This window comes from Tyto alba, unplaced genomic scaffold (assembly GCF_018691265.1).
Source record: "Tyto alba isolate M040663 unplaced genomic scaffold, T.alba_DEE_v4.0 Super-Scaffold_5, whole genome shotgun sequence".
NCBI lineage: Eukaryota > Metazoa > Chordata > Aves > Strigiformes > Tytonidae > Tyto > Tyto alba.
Genome location: NW_024881326.1, coordinates 7338762 through 7365415, shown reverse-complemented (window position 1 = coordinate 7365415; position 26654 = coordinate 7338762). Strand labels below are relative to the sequence as shown.

The following is a 26654-nucleotide window of genomic DNA, read 5'->3' as shown; positions in this document are numbered from 1 at the left end:
GCCCCTCCGGACTACGGATCCCGGCATGCCCCGGGCGGGGCTCCGGCGATCCCGGCACGGCCAGCCGCCGGGGCTGAGGCCGCAGCTGGGCAGGCCGGGGTGCGGCCGACGGCTTCATGTCCTTCCCCCGGTACTACCGAGGCGCGGTGGCTCAGCAGCGTTGTCCCTGCCGCCCCTCTCCCCTCCCGGGCCACGCCTCGGTACCGGCGGCGCGGGGCAGGCCGGGAGGGCGCGCGGGGGAGGCCGGGAGTGCCCGCAGGGATCCCCGGGGCGGCGGTGCGGGGCGGCGCAGCGCGGCACCGGCGAGATGTGGTACGAGATCCTGCCCGGCATGGCCATCATGGGCATCTGCCTCAGCATCCCCGGCTTCTCCACCTTGTACATGCACCGCTGGAGCAACGGCGGCAAGGTCAGCGCGGGGCGGGGCCACCGGGCTGCCTGCGCCCACCCACACCCCCGGGACCCCCCTTTCCTCCCCTTCCCCCGGGGATCCGTGCCCCGGGGACCGTAACAGGCAGCGCCGTGCGTGCCCGCAGGAGAAGAGGATCGCCCGCTACCCCTACCAGTGGACTCTGATGGAGAGAGACAGGCGGCTGTCGGGTGTCAACAAGTACTACGTTTCCAAGGCAGGTGCCCGGGCCAGGGGGCAGGTAGTGCTGGGAGGGAAGCGGGAGCCAGGCGCTGCTCCCCTCAGCCCCAAACTCTGGGCTAGGGGTTCCCACAGCCTTTGGGGCGGCCACTGGTCACTCTTGGGGCTGGTGGAGCTCTCTTGCTACCTGCAGCTGGCCTGCCTGTGGGGATGTGTGTTTCATGATGTTGTTCTTTTTGTTTGTTTGTTTTTGTTGCGTTTTTGTTGCGTTTGTTTGTTTTTGTTGTGTTTGTTTGTTTGTTTGTTTTAGTTAGGACTTGGCTATTTAAGCATAGTTTGAAAACTATGAATTTCTCCAGTGTGTGTCCTTCTCCTGGGCTGTAGTTCTACACAAGCTGCTCCAGCATGGGTCACTCGCACAGGGTGCATCCTGCAGGTGCAGACTGCTCCAGTGTGGGTCCCCTGTGGGGTCACAAGTCCTGCCAGCAAACCTGCTCCAGCGTGGGCTCCTCCTTGCATTTTCAGCTATGCCCTCTTGCAAGTTAATAACAAAAATAGCACAGATACAGCTGTTACTTTTTCTTTTTCAGGGTCTGGAGAACATAGACTAAGGTGGTGGCATTTTGAAGAATGCACATATCTACATAAAATGATTTAACTCATTAATAAAGATATGCATGTATTCAACCCTTGTATCTGTGTTGGATTGATCCTGCCTGGAGGTGAGGTGCTTACCAAGCCACACAATCAGTTGCCTACAGGAGAGAGAAAATATAACAAAAAGCTTGTGGGCTGAGAGAATGACAGGGAGAGGTCGTTCAGCAATTAGCATCACAGGCAAAACAGGCCTGACTCTGGGAAATTAATGTATTGCCAATCAAATCAGAGTAGGATAATGAGCAATAAAAACTAAATCTTAACACACCTTCCCACACCTCTCCCTTCTTCCCAGGCTCAACTTCACTCCTGATTTCTCTACCTCCATCCCCACAGGGGGGGCGGGGAATGGGGGTTGTGGTCAGTTCATCAGATGTCTCTGCTGCTCCTTCCTCCTCAGGGGAGGACTCCACACACTCTTCCCCTGCTCCAGCATGGGGGCCCTCCCACCGGAGACAGTCATCCATGAATTTCTCCAGTGTGTGTCCTTCCCAAGGGCTGCAGCTCTTCACAGACTGCCCTGGCGTGGGTCCCTCCCACAGGATGCATCCTTCAGGTGCAGACTGCTCCAGAGTGGGCTCCTTTCTCCACGTGACCGCAGGTCCTGCCAGGAGCCTGCTCCAGCGTGGGCTTCCCACAGGGTCACAGCCTCCTTTGGATGCAGACACCTGCTCCAGCGTGGCTTCCTCCCCCACACAGAAGCCATGCCTATAGCCCCCACGACCAAAACCTCGCCATGCAAACCCAATACACCAGTGTTTCTCATCCTGTACTTTCTGCCTTAATGCCTGTTGCTTTATGCACATTGTCATTTCAGTTGCAGATTTAATTTTATGTACACATTTAATGCTTCACATATCACTCATTTTATGAGAGAATTCTCCTTGGACACATTAAGCCCAAAAGGGTTGGCAAACATTGGAACAGGCTGCCCAGGTGTCTCGACCAGAAAAGGTCTGGTCTGGGGAGATCTGTTGGTATTCACAGAGTGAGATTAAGAAATAAATGAAGTCAGATAGAATAGAGAAAACAAGTTTAATAGTTACATAAACATTTGCATAGATGCAAGAAAGAGAGAAGGAAAAAAAGGAAAGTAAGGGTGCAATAGTTACCACCATGGAGCTGCGGTATCCTGTCAGTCTGAACCGACTTCACATCAGGTGGGGAATTCCATTTGATGCTGGTCGTCACTGTTCTTTTATTGAGGTGTCGTTGCTCTTCCTGAAAATTGATTAGCATATTCTAAGAACTGTTTTTTAACCTCACCCACCACTCCATGGTGGTGCGCATGCCCAACACTGTCACTAAGGGAGCTTCCAGCCTGTTGCTGGAAGGGTGTGCAAGGGTGAGGGAATTTCTGTTCCATTATCAGGAAAAGTGTGGTTGTGTGGTCGGACAGTTGCTGAGGTGTAATGTTCCAACAATGTTGAGACAGATGTCCGTTGAGGCAAACACAGTCTTGACATAGGGAAGTGGTTGAGTCACCATCCCTGGAGGTATTTCAAAGATATGTAGATATGGCACCTGGGGACATGGTTTAGTGGTGGACTCAGCAGTGCTAGGTTTATGGTTAAACTCTATGATCTTAAAGGTCTTTTCCAATCTAAATGATTCTATGATTACCCTGAAAACATATACTGGGATTCAGACTAATCCTTCACTGCCAGGCCTGAAAACAGAGACTGGGATCTTCAGTCCACGGCAGGAGCTCCAACTACAATCTTTCCTAAACCACATGACAAGTCTGCAAGCCTGAAAGTATTAGTCTACATTTAATCAAAAATGCCTCCGTCGGGAGGTTTCCATTTTATACTGTCTATATGACAACCTGGCAAGGGCAAGCCCATAACCTGTATCTGGAAATAACGGTTGTGCTCATGGATGCAAAACAGAGGTTATCAATACTCGTGCATTTGCATAAAAACCCGTAACAGGGGCAGGACTGAAACCTTCCCAGTGCTGCCCAGCACATTTACTGAAGAAGCACGAGAATCTCTCACCTCATCGGGAACAGAGAGCTGGCTGAGGCAGCACAGAGCACTCCCTGAGCACATTCTCCATCCCCTTGGCCAAGAGGGAATACATGAGCTCCCGACCGGTGCGCAGTCGTGGGGAGCAGCGCCGCGAGGGTGCGAGGGGCTCCGCGCAGAGCCAGCACCAGGCAAACCGCTCTGCTGACCCACGCGAGAGCCAACCCACGCCAGGTCACCCGGTGTCAAAGCGAAACGCTGCCTACAGCAGGGACGCGGATGCAACCCGAGAATCGCACCGTGCCCTCTTGCAGGCTGCCAAAAGCGCCACGAAGGGACCCTGGAGCAGGTCGCAGGTTCGCTTCAGCACATCGCCGGGAGAAAGACTACAGCAGGGAGCTGAAGAGCGGCACAAATATCTACAGCCTCTGATTAGCCTGGAACATGCCACCTGTGTCAAACGGATTAGCCCTAAATGGAGACTATGGCACTTACTCCCCACAAATATATGGCTTCTTTCAAACATACGGCTTCTATTTTTTTTTTTTTTTTAAATCAGAAATAGTTCTTCCAAAATAAAACTTGAGCCCTCATCCTGCCAGCACCTCAGTGAACACGATGACTTCTCATGATTTGGTACAGCTAGCGGACATTAAACAAGGACTCTGCTATTTTTAACACCATAAATAATGATATAGCTATTTGGGGATCTCTGTCCCCTTGGATCTTCAGGATATTTAAGTACAGTTGATAGTCAACCACTACTGAAGAAACAAGAAGTTGAGGATGAGATCCCTCTAAGAGCAAATAGCACTACTCACCAGCACGGAGCACAGAGGACCACGCCAGTGTATTTGTAATGCACTGCCAGAAATATTTCACATCCCCTGATATGGAAACAACAGCATACAACAATAACATGCTCTTTTCCTTTGACGCAAGCGCTTACATTTAAAGATCTCCAGAACCTACGCTTAGTCATACCAAACGTTATCTTTTCTACCTACTGGCTATGGATCCCCAAGTAGCAGTGCACAGATGTCATGGTTTAACCCCAGCTGGCAACTAAGCACCACACAGCTGGTCACTCACTCTGACTCCACACCCCTCCACCCCAGTGGAATGGGGGAGAGAACTGGAAGTGTAAAAAATGAGAAAACTCATTGGTTGAGATAAAAAATGTAGTAATTTTTAAAAAGAAATAATAAAAGGGAAAAATAACCAGAAGAGAGAAAAATAAAAACTAAGACAGACAAGTGTTATAAATGAAAACAATTTCTCACCACCAACTGACCAATACCCAGCCAGTCCCTGAGCAGCAGCCCCCCTCTGCCAACCTTACCTCTAGTGTTATTGCTGAGCATGATGCCATATGGTCTGGGATATCCCTGGGGTCAGTTGGGGTCAGCTATCCCAGCTGAGCCCCCTCCCAATTTCTTGTGCCCTCCCAGCCACTCGCTGGTGGGGTGGGGTGAGGAGCAGAAAAGGCCTTGGCTCTGCGTAACAACTGTTCAGCAGTAACGAAAACACCCCTGTGTTATCAGCACAAACCCAAACTACAGCCCTGTAGCAGCTACTACATAGAAAATGAACTCTACCCCAGACAAAACCAGCACAACAGCTCGTAACCACAGGCCAGAAATTTTATATCCTAGCACAAGCTTAAAATTGTAACACACGGGTCTTTGCCTTCACAAGAGAATACTCACAGAGGCTTTAAACCAAAACTATTCTAATCCACATCAGAAATGTTGACAAATACACAGATTGTTTTAGAAGAAGCAGACAGTAGCTTTCATCTAATTAAAATGTCTGCTTTTTGAGGTCCTGTATGTGAGCTCTGCCCTGTCTCCCCTCTCTTGCAGACCTTGCCTGTGGAGGTATTCTTCACTCTGGAGTCCAGCAGGCTGATCCACGGGCAAATGTTATTACTGACACAACTCAGGAGGTTCTAGAAAGCTTTTCCATGCCAAAAACAAACAGTGAACTTGATGTAAATAAGTTTTCAGTGTTAGCAGAGACTTGGAGGAAGCTGTCAAAATCTTGCTATGCTAAATGAAATGACCCTGCTTATCACATTAGCTTCACTCCACCACAAGCACCGAGAGCCACCCCATGAGCATCTGTCTTCCCCATAATGAATTTGTCCTGGGTTCACACCATTCTACATGGTGTTCTTTTTTTTCCAGCAGATAGGTTTGCCCTGTGAATTTGACTCAATATTATTCCTACTGTTTACCTTCTTTTTGTTCCATCCTCAAGGCCAGAATAGTGTCAGTTTAGAAAAAAGTGGCTTAAGGATATAACTGAAAATAAAATAATCCTCACGGAAAGACTTACTTTCTAACAAACAGCTCCAACTCACCATGTCCAATGACCTGTTGGTATTCTGTGGAGAATCAAACACAATGAAGAAAGAATGGCTCTTCCTTGTCAGCATTTCTACTTTGTGGATACATAAAAAGCATTAAATCTCTGCAAAATCAACTACAACCTGACCTGGCAGCTGGCTTTATAAGACAGTCCCTTGCAGGTAGGGGTGGGTTGGACTTGCTGGGCTGGACTTGCTGTTTGTGAACACCAGGTCTGCAGAACGTCAGAGCAAATGTTACAGGACTTTTATTTTCTTTATACAAACATACAAGACATCTCTGCTGCCAAAACTTCAACACAGAGATTTAGGGGAACAAAAAGACCCTCCAGAAAACATTTTGGTTTTCAAAGCATTTGAGAAAAAGAAGGCTACGGGAGCTGTTTGAAAATGTGCAGCTGAATCAAAGATCACCACCACGGAAGCACTACCCCAAGTAGGCCTCTGAGTACAGAGTTTGAAGAGAGCCACGTAATACGCTGAAACAGGCCAAATTAAAACAACATAGGAGTTAAAATAAGATCTTAATCTAGAACACTTCCATAGACAAAAAAAAATTAAAATAAATTGAAAGATACATCCTTGTTACCACCTATGTACATCCAGGGGTTCCAGTCACTGCACCCCACTGCCCTGATACCTATGTATAACATAGGAGAAAAAGAAGCAAGCAACTTAATTCTTCACCATGGGCTTTGGTGGATTGAAGATCAGACCCTCCTATTACTATTACTTTATACCCCAGTTGTGATCTGTCTGCTTTGAAATAACTGAAGCCCATCTGTGCTAAATTACAAACTCACTTCTAGTTACAAGTCTAGTTTGAACCACAAACCAAACTCAATTGTTTTGAGACAAAAATAAATCTAAAAGACTTATGAAAAAATACCTAAGTGGACAGTCTTAGATCTTAAACAAGAAGTTAAGAGTTCTTTCATTTTTGCTACTGTTACTAGTAGCTTGCTTCTGATGGCCAGTCTACTCTCATTAATCAAAATAAATGAAAAATCGCACTTATCAGCATCAGGTAACAAAGCCCTCCCATGGAATCATCCTGCTTGTCTGATTCAAAGCAAGTGCAGAACTTTGCCACCTCTAATCTTCCACGCCTGTTCCTGCCTTCTCTGACTTGTAGCCTTTCACTTTACAGGGATTCCTTGTAGATGGTCAACAAATCATGGAAAAAAAATCTGACAAAAGTAATTGTTTCCTTGATACAAGTAATCCACTCCTGAGGCTCTGCCCTGTTGGGTGAAAGGCACAGCAACACTTGCAGCTTTTTTCAAATCATGTCTGGAATGGGTTAGCTGCTGCTTGGTAGAATCTATGGCATACAGTTCAAAGAAAGAATTATTTTTCCTCTTTGCCCTTAGTCTTTCTGTAGACCATCTCTCGAAAGCTTGCAAGGATCTTATTCTCTCGTTTCCTCCTCTCCTCCTGGTTGAAGGATGCCAGAGCTCTCTTTTCATCTGCACTGTAGATCTGGTTCTCTTTACGCAGACGCACAGCTTCCATTCGCCGATGTCTGTGGAGGACAACAGTGTGCACATCAGCACAGGCAGAGGGATGCAATGCCCCGCCACAGCTTCCTATCATCAGCTGGCCTGCATGTTTTGAGGGGCTTATAAAGAAAGATATCTACACTGGAGAATCCAAACTGCACATGTACCTTCCCAGGAAGGAGCATGGTAGAGCAAGAAACTGACTCCTGGGGTGTCTGCTCTCAGGCAGTCAGCCAGAAGCCCCACCTGCCCCCAGGGTGTCAGATGCTGGCTCACCAAAAGTTAAGTGAAATTCCTGTTGGTCTCAGAGAAAAAAGTGCATCCAACCTCTTACACTTTGATTTGTCTCCTCCAGAAGAGCCAGCCCATCACCACTGCTGTCTAAACGCACCACCTCTGAGCCACCTGACACAAGCATCTCCTCATTTGAAGTACAGTATCATTAGAAGCATATTACCTGGAAAGAATTTTTACTCTTGAGGAGAAAGTGTCCTTAAAAAACTCACCACCTATCTATAGCAACAGGGAGTTTAGTGTAGTTTATTGCAGGCACACAGAGCACCCTCTCTTCCATGCTTTCAACTAGAGCCTGGAAGCTGTCTTCCAACCAGCCAACAGAGGAAGCAGCTCTTGAAAATTTCACTGAACCATTACTACCATCAAACCCATACCTGCTGCCACTCATGACATAACCAGAGCTCTCAAATGATGCGATCTCTTCACTGGTCAAGCCAATTTCACCTCTCCGGGGTATGCGCTTTCCTGCTTTTACATACTCTGCCATTGCTGCACCTTCACCAGGCAAGAGGGCATGTCCATAGCTTAATAAAATAAAAAAAGCAGTGATTTGTATCAGTCTCAAATAGAGAGAGCCTGAGCTAAACATCCAGCTTCCCTGTTCACTACTTGCTACAGCTGCATTTTTAATGACTTTCTTATTCTTTCTCACATATTGGTCTGTTTCTTCCTTATGGCTAACATCAGCAACATCTTAAATTACCAGTTAAATCCATTCTGATTAAACAGTAATGAAGACACTATAAAGTCACAATACTGCAGAGCATTAGAATAAAGGCATCTTACAACTGATTTTCTAGGAATCAAGGGTAAATAGCATAAACTAGACTCTTCTACCTAAATTCAGTCCAGGGTAAAGGCTAGCACCACTACCACGTCTGTCTGGGCCCCTAGCACAGCATTTCTCCCTGATGCAGGCCATAATGTTGTAACAGCCCTTTTGAACAGTAACTTTGAGGCTTGATTTACTTGATTTGATGAAAGTACCGTTAGAGCTGGCTACTCACTTCAAAGGCCTATCATCCTGAGATGCATGAGTTTTGGGAGCTTCTGGTCCAATCAAGCTATCAGCTTCTGTATTTTCTGCAGCAATCAAACAGTGAGGAAGATTAATATTGTGCCCATTGTTCTTTGTTATCAGATCGGTTACACAAGTCAGTAACAACTAACAAAGAATTCACGAAAAGGACACCAAGAAGTTTCAATCCAAGTTTAAAGTCAGGGGAACCTACTTGATCTCTCAATCCAAAGATCTTCCCCTTGAAATGTTTCGTCATCAGAATCTTCACTACTTGAATCACTGGATTCCTTCCTGCTCTTCTTATTTTTCTTTTTCTTATACTTCTTCCTGCAATAAGGTCACAGACATGCTATTTACCAAAATTTAAGATGAAAGAAAGTGCTTGGGTTCATACTCAAGCTCCCTATGTTCACAGTCCTTTATGCTGCGTGGTTCTGTAGATTTAAAGCAAATCCATCAAATTAAGATTATTTCACAGCATTTATAGCCCTAATTACAAGAGTGCTCAGGCTTCCTCATGGCCTGCTAAGAAAGTGGTGCTGCCCTCTGCTTAAAAGCAGGTAGAATTGCATACAGCAACCTGGAAACTTACTTTCTAGTCTTCTTTTTCTTCTTCTTGGTTTTCTTTTTATCTTCATCTGAAAAAAGAAAGTATATCTATTATCAAAGAAATGATTAGCTATAACTAAGTAGTTTACTACACTGTGAATAACTCACTTCCTCCACCAGAATGCCTAAGTACACAGCTTCTCAGATATTATTTGTTTAGGTACCAAATAATACTGAGAAAGTATTTGCAGAACGCTACCTGCAGTACTGTTTGATGTCAGAATATATCAAAAACATCTCTGGCATGAGATGCCCAACGGATGCTATATTCAAAAATCCTATTTCCTGAGGCCAGACCACGAGCACTCAAGGAAAAGGCACTGCAAACCCAGCAAGATGGTGAAATAAAAGAATACCAATTGATGCTGCAGCTCTGTAATTTCAGAACACTGCAGGTGTGCAACAAAAGCCAGAAGTGTTGCTTTGCATTCAGAGGAGCAAAGGGAGAGCTTTCGCACCGCTCACATTAGCCAAAACCCTCTTTTCTTACCACTGGAGTTCTGCTCAGACTCCGACTCGCTGTCGCTGTCCTCAGAATGTTTTCTGCGTTTTCTTTTGGATGCCTTCCGCTTTTTCTTCTTTCTTTTCTTCTTCTTTCTCTTTTTTTCCTCTAGAACATTTTTAAAAGATAACATTAGAGAACAGACAAGTCTCATGTAGCTCTATATGTACTTCCCAAAGCAACACTCTCCTTTGAACTGGAGCCCACCACACTCGCTTCCACCTGCCAAAGTCAGTGAACTTCTTGCCAGCAACAACAGCAGATTCAAGGCTTCAGTAGCTTCCCATTTTCAAAACAAACTGTGTAAGCAAAACGAAATACCTTCAGAGCTGGAATCTGAAGAACTACTCTTAGATTTCGCCTCTTCATCTTCTACCGGTGTGTGCTCATCAGAACTGAATAAAAATAAAAGTGTGGTATTTAAAAACTATTTTGTAGTATTCAAAAATAAAGGTACACGTATGACCAAACGCTTGCTGATTTTGAGTCAATACTTGCAATAAACTATTAAACAGCTAATTTTCAGCATGGAAACTGCTTTCAGAACCATAACACAAAAGTCACCCGATCTACAATAAATCATAACTTGCATAATTGGTATATTGGAATTATTTGGGGTGGGGTGGTAGGGAAAAAAGTAAAGTAATAATTTCATCACATTCAGAATGACTTGTGCAGCATGAATTTTGGCAAAGGCACTACCACAGAGATAAGGCATTTTTTTTTTTGTAAATAAACTGACATATTATCACTATTATAAAAAACAGAAGGAAAGAAGAATATGCCTTACTCAGGGTCAGGAACTTTTGGTGACAGTCCCCAGACTTCAGGTGCCCCCAGTTCGCCAATTCTCTCCCTCTCATTGAGCCTCCTGGAATGGAAGACACCGCCACTGACACCCGGTGCTACACTCAGCACGGGAACATTTTAAGCCCGACACCCGTTACCGCTTCTAATCGCCTAAAGCGGCGGCAGAAACGAGGAGAAACAACCGGTGGGAAGCAAATCGCCACAGGCAGCGGAGGGCCGGCAGGTGAGGGGTGTGCGCACCCGGCCAGCCCAGCCCCGGCCCGGCACAACGGCGAGGGAAGGCCGCCGGGCCGTGAAAGGCCCGTACGGGACCGGGCCCAGCCGCCCCCTCCCCGGGAGCGCCGGTTGCTCCGAGCGGGGGGGACGACCCGGCGCGACGGGCCCTGCGGGGAGCCCCGGGGCCGGCGCTCGCCTCTGCCGCAGGATCTCCTCCTTCTCCTTCTCGTAGTACTCGGGCCAGGCCTTGCCGTGGTGGTGGCCGTGGTGCGCGGCGGAGCGCGGCCCGCCGGGGGTGCGCTCCCGGGAGCGGGACCAGCTGCGGCTCCGCCGGTGGCTCGGGCGCTTCAGGCCGTTGCGTTCACGGGAACGGGAGCGGGAACGGGAGCGGGAACGGGAGCGACGGCCACGGCGCTCGGGGCTGGCGGCCGGCGGGCTGCGAGAACGCGACGCCGGCGCCATGGCGGCGGGGAAGCCGCGGCCGGGAAGCCACTTCCGGGCGGCGGCGGCTTCCGGGGCCCGCCCGCTCCGGCGGGGCGGAAGCGGCGGGGCGGGAGCGGGGCGGGAGCGGGGCGGGAGCGGCGGGGCGGGAGCGGGGCGGCTCCGCCCGCGGGGCGCACCGCCCCACCCGCCCGGGCGACAACACGGCGCCGCGGCGGCGGCTCCCTTTGTGCTGCCGGCGGCGGGCCAGCCCCCGCGGCGGCCCGGTCGGGTCCCCGCCAGCGGCCGCCCGGCAGCATGGACGTGCGGGCAGCGGCGGTGCCAGGTAAGGCGGGGGCGGGCGGCGGCGGATGGCGGCGGTGGAGGCGCAGGCCCGGCCCCGCCGCACTCCGCGAACACCGGCGGGAGCTGTCCAGGCCGGCCCGGGAGCAGCACTGCCCGGCGGACAGCTCACGGCCCGGCCCGGCCTCTCCGCCGGTCCCCGCGGGGCGGCGGCCGCCGGGGGTGCCCCTTCCCCGGGCGCCGTGGCTCAGCGCCCCCCCGGCACCCTCCCGGCCGATTGGTGAAAATTAAAAAATACGGCACCTCCCAGACTGGCCTGTCGTGGGCCTGGGTGGCCCCACCTAAGGAGCAACAGCGGCGTTTGGGGAGAAAATCAAATGAGGTATTAAGATCAAATGCTCACTGTCCTTCTGTGAGTGTCCTTCTGACTCGGGGTGCCGGGTTTGAGCACCTCGCAGCGATGCATTCTGACCAAAAAAAAAAAAAAAAAAAAAAAATAGTTTCTGCTCTGCCCTGGGAAGTGCGGTGTAATGCTGCTGGGCTCCTGAAAGCTGGGTGTAAGCGAGGCGTTTCGGATGGCTGCTCCATCCCGGAAAGCCCGTGCTGGTTTATACTGTCTGGAAAAGATGTCTGAGCATGTCAGCCTCTTTCACAAATGAAACACTATTTCAGTTCCCAAGCCAGTCATAAGCAGCATAAAAAAATCTGTAAGAAGGAGGAACCCTATTTAAATTGAGTATTATCTGGCGTGCATGTAACCACATGCAGAAGGGGGATGGAAAAGATATTACCAGAGGTTTGCATACGTGTACGGTGTTACCGTATCCTGTGTCTGTCCGAGGACTGCCTGGTATCTCCCTGCTGTGCGGCTTTGCGAATTTTTTGAGTATCAGGGACTACTGCTTGCTTAATTAAACTAGAGAAAGCGATCCTTTAAAAGGCTGTTGTTTTGTTTGGTGGTAGGGTCATTTGAATGATACAGCTGGAAGTCTGCAGTGGCTCTGGTTTTGCCAGCTGAATCCGTACTGCATCCATTAAAGCTCAGTGACTTTGTCTCTCTGAGCTTCCCGTCTCAGGAAGAACCTGAAACCTAGAGAGATCCTGAGACTTAGGAGCCCGTATCCACACTCTCCTCACAGGCTGCCTGTATTCGTTTACCTCTGTGGTATGTGAAGTCAGATGCCCCCAGGAAGAAGTCCAGTCCACTATGTACTCCCAGCACTGGTTACAGGAGATCATGCCACCAGCCCATGAGAGGGATGGAAGCTGTTGGGCCAGACACGTAACATAGGGACCTGTCCATGTGGCAAGTCAGTGTACCCCTGAGGCCTTCATGAGGGCACGTGGCCTTCTCTAGCTTCTCCCTAAGGATCCCCTATAGCCAGGGCTCAGGGCTGCCCCAGAAAAGGGGTGGAAGATCTTGAAACACGTCCGGTGACACTGGAGCCTGGGTTCACCGTGTGCTGAGGGGGGCTGGCAGGGCGGCGGGCAGCTGGGGCGATTCAGAGGCACCAGGCACCTCGCACAATGAGGCCACTCACTCTGTGCCTGGGGGTCTGTCTTGGCAAAAGGGTGACTAAAACATCTACCCCTCAGGAGCACTCTGCACCTCTGTTACTTAATACTGTAAAGCGATTGGAGTATTTTTATACACAGGTGATATAATGCACATACATACAGTATGTAACAGCGTCTACAACTGCTAATGTTAATAAAAAGTATCACTGGACTTTAAATTCAGTTATAGGAGGCTTTATGTAATGAGATTGATATAAAAAATACTCTGAAAATTCCTTGAAGCACAAATGGTGCAAATTAATATTTTAGAGTCCTTCAGAAGCAGTGGTGCTTTATTTGAAATTCCACAATGGAATAATATTTCTGTCCCTGAAAGTAGCCTTAGCTAGGATAGCTGTTGAATTTTGATTTTACTGAAGGCCCTAAGGTGACATTCACCATCATGTTTATCAAATTCTGAAGGCCCTAAGGGGACATTCACCATCATGTTTATCGAATTTAATTTATTTTAATGTAAAATACATTTTTTCATGACAGAGAGTGCTTCTTTGTCTCTCAGATTTGTCAAGTCTTCAAAAGAATTTTCTGTTCCCACAATCTGTATTTTTAAAAAAAGAAGAGAACTCTTCAAATTGCTTAACTGCAAACGTGTCACTGAATTGCGTGTTTTTTTGTCTTCTCACAAAAGCCTACACATCACTTCTTTAAATTTGTACTTAGTATTTTCAGAGCCTCCATCCTGGAGTTTTTTTGGATCACTTCTATGCATCAAAATAAACATTGGTATTGTGTTTCTTATCTATTTTTTTCAGTTCCAAGAACACCACATGTAGTTCTATGTTCTAGATGTTTGTCAATATCTTAGATAAAATGTTTCTTTTAATTTGTCACTATATAAGTTTTTATGTGACTCAAATCACCAAACACTTTATAGGCTTATCTAAAAAAAAAAGAGGAAAAAAGTCCCCAATACTAAGAGGTGCATGCTAGACAAAAACATATTCACATTGAAGTTCTGCATTCAAGTGCAGGAGGACTGAGTGGCAGCTTCAGTAAAATTTTTTACACGGGTCAGAGCATTAGCTCTGCCCTGGCTATGGCAAGGTGACAGTGGGATTCAGATTTTGTATCTGATAGAAGAAGTTGCCACAGAGGGAAGATCCTGCAAAAAAAGTAAAAGTCAAGGAGATGGTGCAACTCTTACTTCTAGACTAGCATCTTTAAATTAGCCATCATTTCTGTGCCTAAGGGTTCAGTTCAGACCTGATTTTTCACAGCTCCTTCCAAATCAGTGCTCATCTTTATCTGTAATTTTTCCTGTTAATTATTTAGAAATGATAGGCAATGAGAAGAAAACTCCTTGCAGCCGAAGGATGAAAGGCTAAGAAATGTTTTAACTTGGACCATCAGACATTTTTTGAAGGAGAAAAAAGAACACTAGATTATACATTAAGAATTAAAACAGTTATAGAATAATTTAATTTAACATAACCTCCTGTGGATGAAGAACCTATATCAAAGGAGAAAACTTAATTAAAGAGTTATATGAGGAAGAAAAGCCTACCTTTTCCCCTGATTATTCTCTTCTATTTATCCTTCTTCACTCAGCTCTCTGAAAAGAACCCTATATATAAACAGAAACTGTCTTTGCAGTGTTTCAGATCTGAAGGCTCACATCAAAAAGGCACTTCCGCTACTGGTGATACAAATACAGGGAGCATGGCAGGTGATTTTGTTGCTAGAAGGGCTTATGAACCTAGGCAGGACCAATTCATTGCTGTTACATGCAGTGAGGGATTGCAGTCGTTTGTGCCACTGACTGTGACCTGTGAATGTTTTTGGTTGAACTTGATAGGAGGACATTAGTTCTTGGCAAAGTTTTTGAATTTTAAGAAAAAAATCAAGAACCTCGGTGGCTCAAGTCCGCAAAATCCATAGGAGAAAAAAAAAAAAAAGAACAGATCCGTAACTGAAGATGAAAAACATCTTTTATGATCTTGGTGTGCTTTGAGCATTCCTGAACAGTGACAGTTTCCAGGAGACCACATCGTGGCTATGTCACTTTGATGACCACATGTCGAATGTGCCGAGAGCTGCATTTTGTCAAAGGACTCGCGTTTGTCGAGCTCCTGGCAGGGTCTAACACGTGCCACCGTGGTGCACAGAATACAAAATAAATGATCCTGCGGTGCGAGCGTGGGTGTTCGGGTTTAGGTGACAGGAGATTGCCTGGCTGCTGGGGGGGTGCCGGCTGCCTCAGCGGTTGGCAGAGCGGCGCCAGCCGGGTCTCTGTCCCCGGGAGGGAAACGAGCCGCAGCGGGAAATCATCTGCTGCCATCACGTCGCCACAGCCTTATCCAACAAGGTCAGGCGTGGGGCTCACAGCGGGCTTCGCCGTGGGCAAGGAGAGCGGGGTGGCGGGGCGCCTCAAGGCCGAAGCGAGGCCCGTGTGCTCGGCTCTCGGCTGCCCGAGCTCTCCGGTGCAGCAGGGCCGGGGACCGGCGAGGTGTGGGTTCCCCCCCCCCCCCCCCCCCGCCTCCGCCAGTGGCTACTCGGGGTCTGTAACCAGCTCCCGGCGCCTTCTTGCGGGGGTGGGGTGGGGTGCGGCGACCCCGGCGGTGCAGCCCCAGGCGGCGAACGGGGGCTCCTGGGAGCGGCCAAACAGCTCAGCCCGGCACAGAGCTACCGCGGCCGAGGGGCTCCCGGCAGCGGCGGGGCCGGGCCGATGGCAGGCACGGCCCGGCACGGCCCGGCACGGCCCGCCGCCCCCGCTTAGCGCGGCAGCAGGACCGCCCCGCCCCGGCCCTCCGGCCCCGAGCGCGCCCGAAGGTTCCCGAGGCCGTTCGGGTCGCGCAGCCGAAGGGTGACGAGCGCGCTCGGGCGGAGCGCGGCCGAGTCCGCCAGGGGAAGGGCAGTGCCGTGCAGCGCCCCCTGGCGGCCGCGCAGCGGGGGCCGCGCCCGAGCCCCAGCCCGAGCCCAGCGGCGGCGGCGGCCGGTGCCCGTTGTGCGGGGACGGGCGGCGGGAGCGCAGGTAACGCGGCCCCTCGCCTTCCTCCTCCGCCCCGCGGGCTGCCTCCCCCCTCCTGTCGCCGGCGGCGGGGGGGACCGGTTCTGCTCGCCTCGCCTCGCCTCGCCTCGAGCAGGAAGTGGTGGCGGCGGGCACGGCCTAGCCGCGCGGAGGAGCCGCTCCCCGTCGGTGCCGCCGCCGCTCCGGCTCGCTGAGGCGGCCCGCGGGGCCCAGCGGCCGCCCGCTCCCTCCCTCGGCGGTGCCCTCCCCGCGGCGGCGGCTCGGAACGCCCGTTTTCATGGTAAACTTCACCGGGGGGGCGCGGAGAGCCGGGCGGCCGCCTCGGAGGGGAGCGGGGCGGGCTTTGGCCGCCGCGGCCGGTGCGCGGCCGGGGCTCTCGGCCTCTTCGTCTCGTCCTGCCCTTCCAGGCGTCTGGAAGGAAAGTTTGAGGAGTAAAAGGGAGGGCTTACGGCCTTCAACTCGCTGTTCGTATATTTCGATGGTTTTTTTTTGCGTCTTGGTGGGGGACATCGAATAGGAAGTGCCGACACATGGATTAGTTTGACTTCAGATATTTTTCGTTCCTGTGCTGCCTCAGTATCTCGGTTTCAAACACAAAGCAACCTTGCAGATACATGAGGAGGTGTAAAAAAAACCCAAGAAGTTTATTTTTCTGTGCAAGGAAGTGAAATAGCATTTTCATTAACCTCAGCTGACCGGTAATGTACAGATGCACAGATTTTGTTGTCTGGCCCATAAAAAACATGGATATTAATTGGGCTTTCTCATAACAATTTACAGAATATTTTCACAATTAAAAAGAAATCTCTAATAATGTTTGAAGCCTTTTGAGGGACCCTAATCTTGTATCTTCCTGGTTTTCAAATTTACCTTATTTGCTGTTGAATCAGATAAGCAGTTCCTCACCTTGCAAGAATAGAGAATATACTCAGAATTGCACATACCTTGTGTAGAAGGTGAAGGGACAAATAACAATAGGAAGCAGATTTACAGAGTGTTATAGCATGTAAGCTTATGAATAATATCTCAAATTTGTTTTTCCAAAAGAACGAATAAACAGTAAATGTGGGAACACTGTCATGCCATTAAAACCATAAATCTGTATTTTTATTAATTTGATGCCTTTTACTTTCTCTTTGCAGGAATGGAGGGGAAAAAACTGATTTCTGCAACAGACACACAGTATTCTAGTGTGCTCCTTCAGTCTTTGAACGAACAGCGTGGCCACGGACTATTTTGTGATGTTACTGTCATTGTTGAGGACAGGAAATTTCGAGCTCACAGGAACATCCTTTCAGCCTCAAGCACGTATTTTCACCAGCTTTTCTCAGTGGCTGGGCAAGTGGTTGAACTGAGCTTTGTAAGAGCAGAAATTTTTGCAGAAATTCTTAACTATATTTATAGTTCCAAAATAATCAGCATTCGATCCGATTTACTTGATGAACTGATTAAATCAGGGCAGCAACTGGGCGTTAAATTCATAGCTGATCTGGGTGTTCCTCCATCTGAAGAAAAAAACATGCCAACTGAAGTCAAAGATGGTGCTTCAGAAACTTCAACTTCTAGTCCAGGTCAAAAGGATGCTGAAACGCAAGTACCTGTAATAAGGCCAGAGAGTCACGAGGTAACGGATGGCATGCCGGTTATAACACAGTCATTCTCCTTACATGGCATAGAATATGAGACTACAAAAATTACAGTGAGTGATTCAGATGATGAGGATGATGATGTAATTTTTTGCTCCGAGATTGTTCCTCCAAAAGAATGTACTAAAGATACAAATGCTGCAACCCAAAACCAGCCTTGCCCAAGTTCAGCTGGAGTTTCTGACCAAAAATCGTGTGGCAGTGGTGGCTCTCCCCATTTGACGAGCACCACAGCAGCTCAAAAACTCACTTCATCTGCCAGTCAGCTAAGCCCAAAACAAACACAATCAAGTGCCGAATCACTTGTCTCTGCAACACCACAGCATTTGACTCCTAATATCATTGTGCTAAACAAGCCTCTACTCAACTCATCACTCAGTGCCAGCTCCTCGCATCAAACACATGTGACCCCTACAATTAATTTACTCAAGGAGAACCAGCAGCCATCTAATAATGGCTCCTTAACTGAAGTGGAAACAACTGCTATTGATGATGAAGAGGTTGTTGAAGATGATGTCGATGTCATTAGCTCCTCCAGTCCTGGTTCTGTCAGCAGTAGCTCTTTGGTTCAGCAACCTTCTGTACCCAAGGCAGCAACCACTGAAGGATCAGGTGTACAGAAAAAACAGGTGGTTACATTTTCACAAGAGCCATTTTCTAAACCTGGAGAATTTAAAATAAAAATCTCGGATGTCCTTACTGGAAACAACAAGGAATTCAGTTCAGGTATAGCACCAAAGCATATGGCAGAAGGGCAGAAAATCATAACATTGGATACAGCAACTGAAATAGAAGGCTTATCCACAGGCTGTAAGGTTTATGCAAATATCGGTGAGGATACATATGACATAGTCATTCCCGTAAAGGGTGATTCTGAGGAAGGCGAAGCCAAGCTTGAGGAAACTCCTAGAACATCTGGTGGCAATTCTCCAAACAGGAAACGCATGAAAGTAAAGCACGATGACCATTATGAGCTCATAGTGGATGGAAGAGTCTATTACATTTGTATTGTGTGTAAGAGGTCATATGCATGTCTGACAAGTTTACGGAGACATTTTAATGTCCATTCCTGGGAGAAGAAGTATCCGTGTCGATACTGTGACAAAGTTTTTCCTCTTGCAGAATACCGTACCAAGCATGAAATCCACCACACTGGTGAGCGAAGGTACCAGTGCTTGACGTGTGGGAAATCTTTTATCAACTACCAAATTACAGCCTCCCACATAAGATCAGTTCATAGCCAAGACCCTTCTGGAGATACCAAGCTTTATCGACTGCATCCTTGCAGATCTTTGCAGATCAGACAGTATGCGTACATTACTGATCGCTCAAGCAGTATACCAGTAATAAACGAGGGTGGAATTGTTTATCGTGTTGGCACAGGGAAGGATGGCACTGAAGGAACAACATCTAACCCTCCGGCCAAACAAATTACCTGGGATGACATTTTCATTCCACAGGGAAACGAAACAATTTTTAAACAAAATCCATCAGAGGGAAGTACTGAATTTGAGTTTGTAATACCGGAATCTTACTAAAATGCATTAAATACTGGAAAAAGGATTAAGTGGAGAAATATTGCAGCTGTTTTAAATGAACTGTTAAAATTGCTGTAAAATCAAATGTTAAAGGAAAAACAAGTTAACTTGTTCTACCAAGTCATCAAATGGTAGCACTTAGGTGGATCGTTAGTGGCTGCAAGATTTGTGGAAGCGAAACATCTGAAAGTTTACTGGAATAGAGAATAAAACATTTCCAAGGAGCTGGCAGTGTTTTCTGGTATGTTAATTTTGATCAAAATGTGGGCATTTGTAGCTTGGAAAGGTACAATTTCTTCTAAAGAGCTAGAGATCTTTCTTCTAAAATAATTGAGGTATTTTCTGTACCCATGATTACTATGTAAACCCTTTCTTTCATGTTAGCACTTTAATGCTGAGTTCTGTTTAGACAGCCAAGGAAACAGTAAGATTTTTAATTGTAGTCTCTTGCATATGGAATCATTTAAAAAAAATAAAAATCTGACAACTCATTTATTTTTGCAAGCAATGCATTACTGCAAGGGTCCAAAATAACTGATCCAGTAGTTTGGAGTAATGTATTTTTGAACTATCATCTTAGTTCTGCTTTTATAAGTGCTATGAATCATCTGTCTTCAGGCAAATAGTTTTGCCAAGAAGAGATATTTGGTTAGGGCTAGCTGTAACAAACTATGCTTGGCAGTGTGGTGAGGATTCAGTGTCTGGACCATTATATTTAACTCTTGCAATGGGAAAGAAAAAAACAAACCTGTAAAGCTCAATAGTGAATAAGCTTAGAACACTTAGGTAGGAAATAATTTTGCCTTTTCAAAGCTTGAGGAATAATGTTAGTTTTTCTTACTACTGGAAAAGATGTCAGTAGTTAGTTTGGAATAAAGTGCTATTCCTTTTTTTGCTCTTCAAGGATGAGGCCTTCAGTCTGGTATTAAAAAAAAGTCATACTTCAAATAAAATTTTTTTTTTTTAGGTGTAGGCTGTGAAATTTACTTTTCAAAACTATGAAATAATGTAAGTGCTGTATCAATTTAGCACTGAGACTGCTGAGGAGCTTGTGTGCCTGTTTGGCTAGATCTTTAAGTGAAACAGGGTTTGGATTTTTTTTTTCCCCCCCATTTATAGGGTGTGGAAGCATGAGGACTAAACCAACAATCAAAAAATACCCTCCATCCACTGTAATCCAAAGTATAATTTCTCTGCAATTGTCCAGTTGTCATCTGTTTTCAGTTTTGGGTTTATTATATTATCCTTTTTTTCTCCTTGCAATTGGTATTTGTTTAGGCACTTAGAAGATAAATTACATGTCCAGTTTGAACAGGAAACAGTAGATCTGAGAAAAACAAACAGCTGTTTACTGGAGTCATAGTTTAGCATTTCAGATTTAGTGACTTGTTAAATTTTTGTAAATGGTAACATGAAAACTGCTCAAGTTCTAGAGATGACTGAAAAAGATTGTCGTGCATAGTACTAGGTAGTTATTGTAACTTTTCATTGCTTAAATTACAGTTAAAGGTTTTTCTTTTTTTTTTTTTTTCATGTTTTAAGTAAGCATCTTGATCCTATGACCTTCAAGGTTAAGGTTTTAGACGTGTAGTACTCTAGACAGAAAGACATTTAAATGGTAAATGGTTCAAATGCAACTTGAGCTATAAAAAAGGGTACCAGAAATCTGTATGAGTAATTATGGGAGAAAGAGGAGGATTTGTTTACCTTATGCATGTAATGCTCAGCACTTCGGTTTTGTAGGCCAAGAACATGATGTACATGATTATTTCCAGATCATACTGCAGACCCCTTTGAATATAAGGGGGTGTGCTTTCAGATGTTACAGGTTGGATGTTATCTGAGGTGGCATTTCAGCAGTCAAACATAATCCTCACAAGACATAAGTAGTGATTGCCTGTATTAGCACAGGTAGCTCTGACGTAGCTGGCTGCGTACTCCATTGAGACTTCTTGAACTTTTTGACAAGAAAAATACAATGTTATTTTTTATTGACATGACACATCTGGAATTAAGCGTACATAGCAAAGTGTACATTCAGTAATAAACATAATGGCTATCAATATTTGCTGCTGATATATTTAAAACCTTAAATTAAACTGTGCCTACTAAAGGTCTCTTTTTTTGGAGGAAAACTGGAAAATTAGGGCTTTGTAACTTTTTGCTAGAAGACTCGTGCTTGCATGTGTCTCAGGGTCTTCAGTTTTCCTTGGAAGTGATTTTTGATATCCAAAGTCCAGAGGTCATGTAAAGCATTTTTTAATTTCACTTCCACTATTTATTGGTTTGGAAACATAGTAAATCCATTCTTTTAAAACTTTTTATGGGGCCATGGGCTTTTATATTTAGATTTCTGGCTATTGCACTTATATTTGTGGTTTTGTTTGTTTTTGTAAACACTTAGCTTCCAGTTTAACTTAATGAAAAACCTTATGTAAATATTAAGAAATTGGCTTTGGGGTAATGGAAGAAATAGATTGACTCAGAAAAAGCATTTCTATAAAAATTTAAAATTGCAACAGAGTATGGTAACAAACCTCACAGTCATTTGTATGCTTATAAAAACATTAATGGATCTGCTGCAAAATACTATAATGGTGGCTGCATCCTCACTGTATGGTTTCTTTGGGGATTCATACCATAACATTCCAGTATGTGAATTAAACAAATGTTGAGATAACAATTGACTGCTTATTTATTTTGTACTGTTAAGGCATGCAGCTTATAAAACGATGCAGAAGCTGATGACTATATACACTGAACATTGAATTCTACAGCTATTGCCTAGGAACTGTTCATGTGCAACATTTATGATTTTTGCTGGATCTGTAATGTATATAGTTGTACAGTCTTTCCTTAACATACTTTTTAAAGTTGTGTTCTACTTTTCATTAATCAATACTTGATATTAGTTCGTAGAGCTTTCTATGGCAAAAATAAAAAAAAGTTTAATTCTGAAGATGGGTGTAGCACGTTTCTTTTTAATGACAACTCAACTTCTACAGCCTAACGTGAGATTGCCAACAGCCTGTAGCTTCCTTTTCTAGGTCTTTGGGAATAGCAGGGAAGCCCCTGGATGAGGGGGTGTGAGGTGTTTTTATTTAGGGCTTAGGTTTTTTGGTGGCTGTTTTTGTTTGTTTGTTGGAGTTTTTTTTTGGTTGAGCACTTTCCCAGAAAGCAAATTTAGCTGAAAAACTCCACTGTGTATTGTGAGCCGAATGTTGTGATAACACACTCTCAGAACAGGCAAGAGCTGTTGTGGAACAGTCTGTCCAACTACTACTGTCATTGCAAATGGCTAGAAATCACAAAAACCATACTTAGTGACCAGTGCAGTGCATTTCAGCTAGCATGGTTAGGCCTCCTCTTCTTACCAGGTTGCTAACTAGTTATGATTTGGAAGAGTTAGTTTGTTGGTGAACTGTGGCTAGCAAGGAGAAAATTACTTTATGTAGACTTACTACAGGTGAGGAATGCAGTTTAACGAGTAACATATCAAATGGTGGTTTTATCTCCTTGGCATAGGGCTTCCACCTACTTCTGCTAACATCAAAGAGCAGCTGACATCATCAGGACAAAATAAGGCCCAAAGTAATATAGTAAACGTGAAATTAAGTAAAGGAGGCACTGACACTGCACTGACTGGATTATTTGCTTCGGTGTTAAGCAAAAAATCATCAGGAATGACTTCACAGCTTCACAGTGATTGAAGCCAGGGCACCCTGTTACGTGGGTAGAACTGCAGAATTACGAAGTGTGGGGGCATCGGGGGCGTTTAAAAACAGAACTTAAGAAATGGTGCCTCCAGCTAATCGTGGTAGAAACACTAGTTTCCAATATAGCAAATATAGGTTTTGGGGGTTTGTTTTTGTTTTATTGTGGTTTTTTTAATATACGATGCTATTATACAAAAATTCCTCAGGTAACATTAATGATGTTTGTAAAACAGGAAAGTTGCTAAAATATCAAATGCAATTTATAAATGTTTACAAAAGTCACACAATTTTATTTAACTTTGGTAAAGTAATAAAAGGGTACATATGAGTCACAATCTTGACATTCTCATAAGAAATGATGAATACAGTGCAGAATGTTGCATTTACATTAAACGCTTAGTTTTACTCAAGCAGAAGGAAATGGGTAGTTCAATAGAAAATCCCACCGGTAATTTTTAAATGTGAAAATGGACTTGTCCTTTTATGGTGAATTTAAAGCAGCAATGTAATTTTTGCTTAAATGTTCCTTAGGAAAAAAAAATGAGATTTTGGATAATTTCCTAGGTTTAGTATTTGTCAACTCAAAACCAATGACATGATCATTTACTAATTGTTTCTCTGCCACTAAGTTATGTTCCCCTCATGAGTTCTGTAGTCCTGTCCTGTGGTGTTCCCTAGACCTTCTAGCCCTATTAGTTGACAGGCACAAATGGTAGAGTATGTTTGTCAGAAGTGGGACAGGACTATTAGCTTTTATTTGAAAGATGCAGTGATACATTTTTTTCTGATACTAATGTGCCCTTCTGATTTGTGGGGAGTTTTTTCAGAAGTACTGTCTATTTTGAAATTGCCCATGATCTCTCTATCTATATTTAATTCAGGAAAACGTAATATAAAATGGATGATGCCCTAGTATACAAATTTATTTCCAGTATGCAAATGTGTAGGAGCTGCACTTCAACAATCTGTAGTAAAACAAAATGTCACGAAAATATGTTCTGCATACACTACTGCTTTAAATCCCATGAGTTGTATGCTTTTCTCCAGCCATTTATTTTTCTTTGTTACTGGAGAAAAGTTACACATGCTTCTGGATAAAGTGTTATCCTTTAGCTTATTAATATACTGATTAGTATTTGACAGTGGACATGATAAGGTTAACACATAGCCTAGCCTAAAGGCTTTGCAAATGCATAGGATTAAAAACAGCATTATAAAGTGTGGGTGTACTTTGAAAAGTGAGATCAGAGACTTCAGTGTTTGTTTTCCATGTTGACAGTATTTAATCTTTTTTTTTTTTTTTTTAGATTAAAAGTAAAGAGATGCCACTGTTGAAAATCCAACTGGATTGTCTCTTTTTTTTTTATTTTCTTTTCCTCCTAGCATGTATTCCACTTTTAGATTCTGAAAGCCAGATTTAGCTTTTAGGTACCTTTTTGCCTGCATCAGTTGAAGGTAAAAGGTAGACAATTGAGGATTAGGGTCAACAATCTGATGCCAAGGAAATTAAATCTTTAGGAAATAAGGAATAAAATGTCGATACCTTACTTTTATCCCTGAAGTAAGCAGTTGAGAATGCTCAGGTTGAGCAGCTCAGATCTGAATGCTGTCATCTGAAATCACTTCCTGGAGTAGAACCACACTTTACAGGACAGTGTCACATAACAAAGCTGACCTTCTTTTGTTATGCAGGATGCATGCAAAATCTGTTGGAATCTAGATCAATCAGCACAGTCATCAGTTGAAGATTAAATGAAAGTCACAACAATAATTGCAAATTCTTATCAGTTTCATCCTATATTACAGGGTGTTGAATTTTACCCATGTGAGACTTACATCTTGGAGAACTAGTAGTGGATATTCCTTACGTGCAGCCCATAATACAGCTACTAAAACAGTGCTTACTCAGGGTGCTGATTCAGTCCATTAAAAAAGTTAAAAGTACAAGCTTAAAAAAAAATTCCCAACCAAACAGAGAGGAAAAAAAAGTAATAATAATGTTTTCACTGCACTGTTTCAGTGACTTGTGGACAGTTCCTGATGGTCTTTGTAGGAATGCAAGGAAGATTTAGGCAGTGCAACCACTCAAAGTGTTTGTCTTCAGCATTACTTACACAATTCAGAGACACATTTCCATTTCACCTTCTGTCTTAAGCATCCTGAAATAAAACAAGCTTGCCTATTAAAGCTTTTCCCCTCAAAAAAAGCAACATTCCAATTGTTTTGCTCAACATATATGAAAATATCCTATGACATTATCACTTCTCATTAGCATTAAAGTTTGAGACACTGCTGTGGTTCCCCTCAAGATTTTTCCAGCGTGTAGGCTGTAACCAGCAAGTGACATGAGCTAGGTTCTGCGGCCCCAAAAAATCTCAGCAACTGGACCCCCAAGGCCAAATAAAACAAGCAACAGGTCGAACTGTCTGTAAGCACCCTCCCCTTGAACAGATTGATACTCTCTGTCAACTATCGATCTCGGCTACCCTTACTTCAGCTTAGCACAAGATGGAGTAAGGCAGAACAGAATCTATCATCTGTGTTGTATCGCTTTATTAAAAATCAAGGACTACATGAACCTTGTAGTAAAACAAGGAGGCTGGAATTTAGGTCACCTGCTATTCACTGACACTGCAAAACATCAGCAGTATGTCCCCTTCCTCATACTCCGTTGTTAAACCTCTAAAATAAGTCTCGCAAGAAAGAATAGTCCAATCTAATATTTGTATTTGCAATTATATTCTGTACCTATCCTCTTGCTCCCTCCTGCATTAAAATATAAATACAAAATGTTCACAATTATTTCAATGGCGAATATTTTCTTCTTCTTTCCCACATTCTTTATGGTGTATAAGGTGGTGGCTTTTCAAAAGGTGGAAAATACGGTGGTGAGTAACGAGGCGGCGCATTAGAGGACCACATATAGCTGGGAGATGGTGACACTGACTGGGGGTCATCGGATAGGCCAGAAGGAGTGGAGGCTGGAAACACGTTGGAATGCTGTAGGGAGACAGCAAAAAGGCTGTAATGTAACTACTTCTTAAAGAACTCTGGCAAAGCAATACTTCATTACTGAGCAGTGCAAAATTAACATTTCAAGGTTCACTTCTGCAGAGCATATGTACATACAAATAAGTATTCAAATAACTTGTTGCATTCAAGGTAAGCACAGCCTGTAGCAGTTTTGCATAATGAGATTCCTTAGACCTAAGACTAAAGAAGGAAATAATTAAAAAATCATTATTTCTCATCACTTCTGTGTACCTGCTGCATTTCAGAGATGCTGGACAACTGAAAACTGGTGAGTTCCTCTCAAATCTTGGGTTTCACATATCAGACAGTAGCAACAACAAACAGATAGTTCCTTTTTACACTACTTTTTCACTTCAACACAAATATAACACCCCCCCTCCCCCCCCGAAATTAATGGTAACAAAATAATTTATTCCTTCAGTAAGTAAAAAGCTTGAAAAGGTGGTGTCCTGGTTTTGGCTGGGCTAGAGTTCATGTTCTTCCTAGTAGCTGGTACAGTGCTGTGTTTTGGATTTAGTGTGAGAATAACGTTAATAACACGCTGACGTTTTAGTTGTTGCTAAGTAGGGTTTATCCTAAATTAAGGATTTTTCAGTTTCTCATGCTCCGCCAGCGAGCAGGTGCACAAGAAGCTGTGAGGGACGATGGCCAGGAGAGCTGACCCGAACTAGCCAAAGGGACATTCCGGACCACAGAACGTCACATTCAGTATATAAACTGGAGGGAACTGGCTGGCAGTGGATTGCTACTTGGTCATCACTCAGTGGGTGGTGAGCAATCGCAGTGTGCTTCGCTTGTCTTTTCTTGGGTTTTATTTCTCTCTCTCTTTTTTATTATATTCCTTGTCATTATTATTATTATATTTCATTATTATTATACTTTATTATTGTTGCTGTTATTTTAATTAT

General features: G+C 44.9%; 4 protein-coding genes and 1 long non-coding RNA gene across 9 annotated transcripts in view; 2 read left to right on the top strand and 3 right to left on the bottom strand.

The window, feature by feature from the left end:
- The first annotated feature begins 9 nt into the window (after nt 1–9).
- Nucleotides 10–1276, top strand: NDUFA1 (NADH:ubiquinone oxidoreductase subunit A1). Its single transcript, XM_032996027.2, has 3 exons — nt 10–409; nt 537–626; nt 1180–1276. Exons 1-3 carry the CDS (start codon nt 26–28, stop codon nt 1198–1200), a joined length of 495 nt encoding a protein of 164 aa, XP_032851918.1. The 5' UTR covers nt 10–25; the 3' UTR covers nt 1201–1276.
- Nucleotides 1277–2262: 986 nt separating this feature from the next.
- On the bottom strand, nt 2263–4421 carry LOC116962409. The gene is made up of 2 exons (XR_004407573.1): nt 4038–4421; nt 2263–2467 (listed from the first exon to the last, which is right to left on the bottom strand). It is a non-coding gene; the product is annotated as an uncharacterized LOC116962409 (long non-coding RNA).
- Nucleotides 4422–5812: 1391 nt separating this feature from the next.
- Nucleotides 5813–11057, bottom strand: LOC104355975 (NFKB activating protein). The gene is made up of 9 exons (XM_042807423.1): nt 10741–11057; nt 10309–10389; nt 9840–9913; nt 9507–9626; nt 9000–9045; nt 8619–8734; nt 8394–8469; nt 7761–7910; nt 5813–7112 (listed from the first exon to the last, which is right to left on the bottom strand). Exons 1-9 carry the CDS (start codon nt 11004–11006, stop codon nt 6938–6940), a joined length of 1104 nt encoding a protein of 367 aa, XP_042663357.1. The 5' UTR covers nt 11007–11057; the 3' UTR covers nt 5813–6937.
- An 84-nt stretch (nt 11058–11141) lies between these two features.
- On the top strand, nt 11142–24027 carry ZBTB33 (zinc finger and BTB domain containing 33). 3 transcript variants are annotated; one of them, XM_042807420.1, is made up of 2 exons: nt 11142–11310; nt 16956–24027. In XM_042807420.1, exons 1-2 carry the CDS (start codon nt 11283–11285, stop codon nt 18995–18997), a joined length of 2070 nt encoding a protein of 689 aa, XP_042663354.1. In that variant the 5' UTR covers nt 11142–11282; the 3' UTR covers nt 18998–24027. The 3 variants fall into 3 exon arrangements, with proteins under 3 accessions (XP_042663354.1, XP_042663356.1, XP_042663355.1); XM_042807422.1 differs by lacking the exon at nt 11142–11310 and adding an exon at nt 15709–15816; XM_042807421.1 differs by lacking the exon at nt 11142–11310 and adding an exon at nt 15831–16093.
- TMEM255A (transmembrane protein 255A) overlaps nt 19951–26654 on the bottom strand; it is a 32299-nt gene continuing 25595 nt past the window's right edge. For all 3 annotated transcript variants that reach the window (XM_042807425.1, XM_042807424.1, XM_042807426.1), the window contains one exon: nt 19951–25713. In XM_042807425.1, coding sequence (XP_042663359.1) covers nt 25555–25713 — 159 coding nt within the window. In that variant the 3' untranslated portion in view covers nt 19951–25554. The remainder of the gene's footprint in view (nt 25714–26654) is intronic.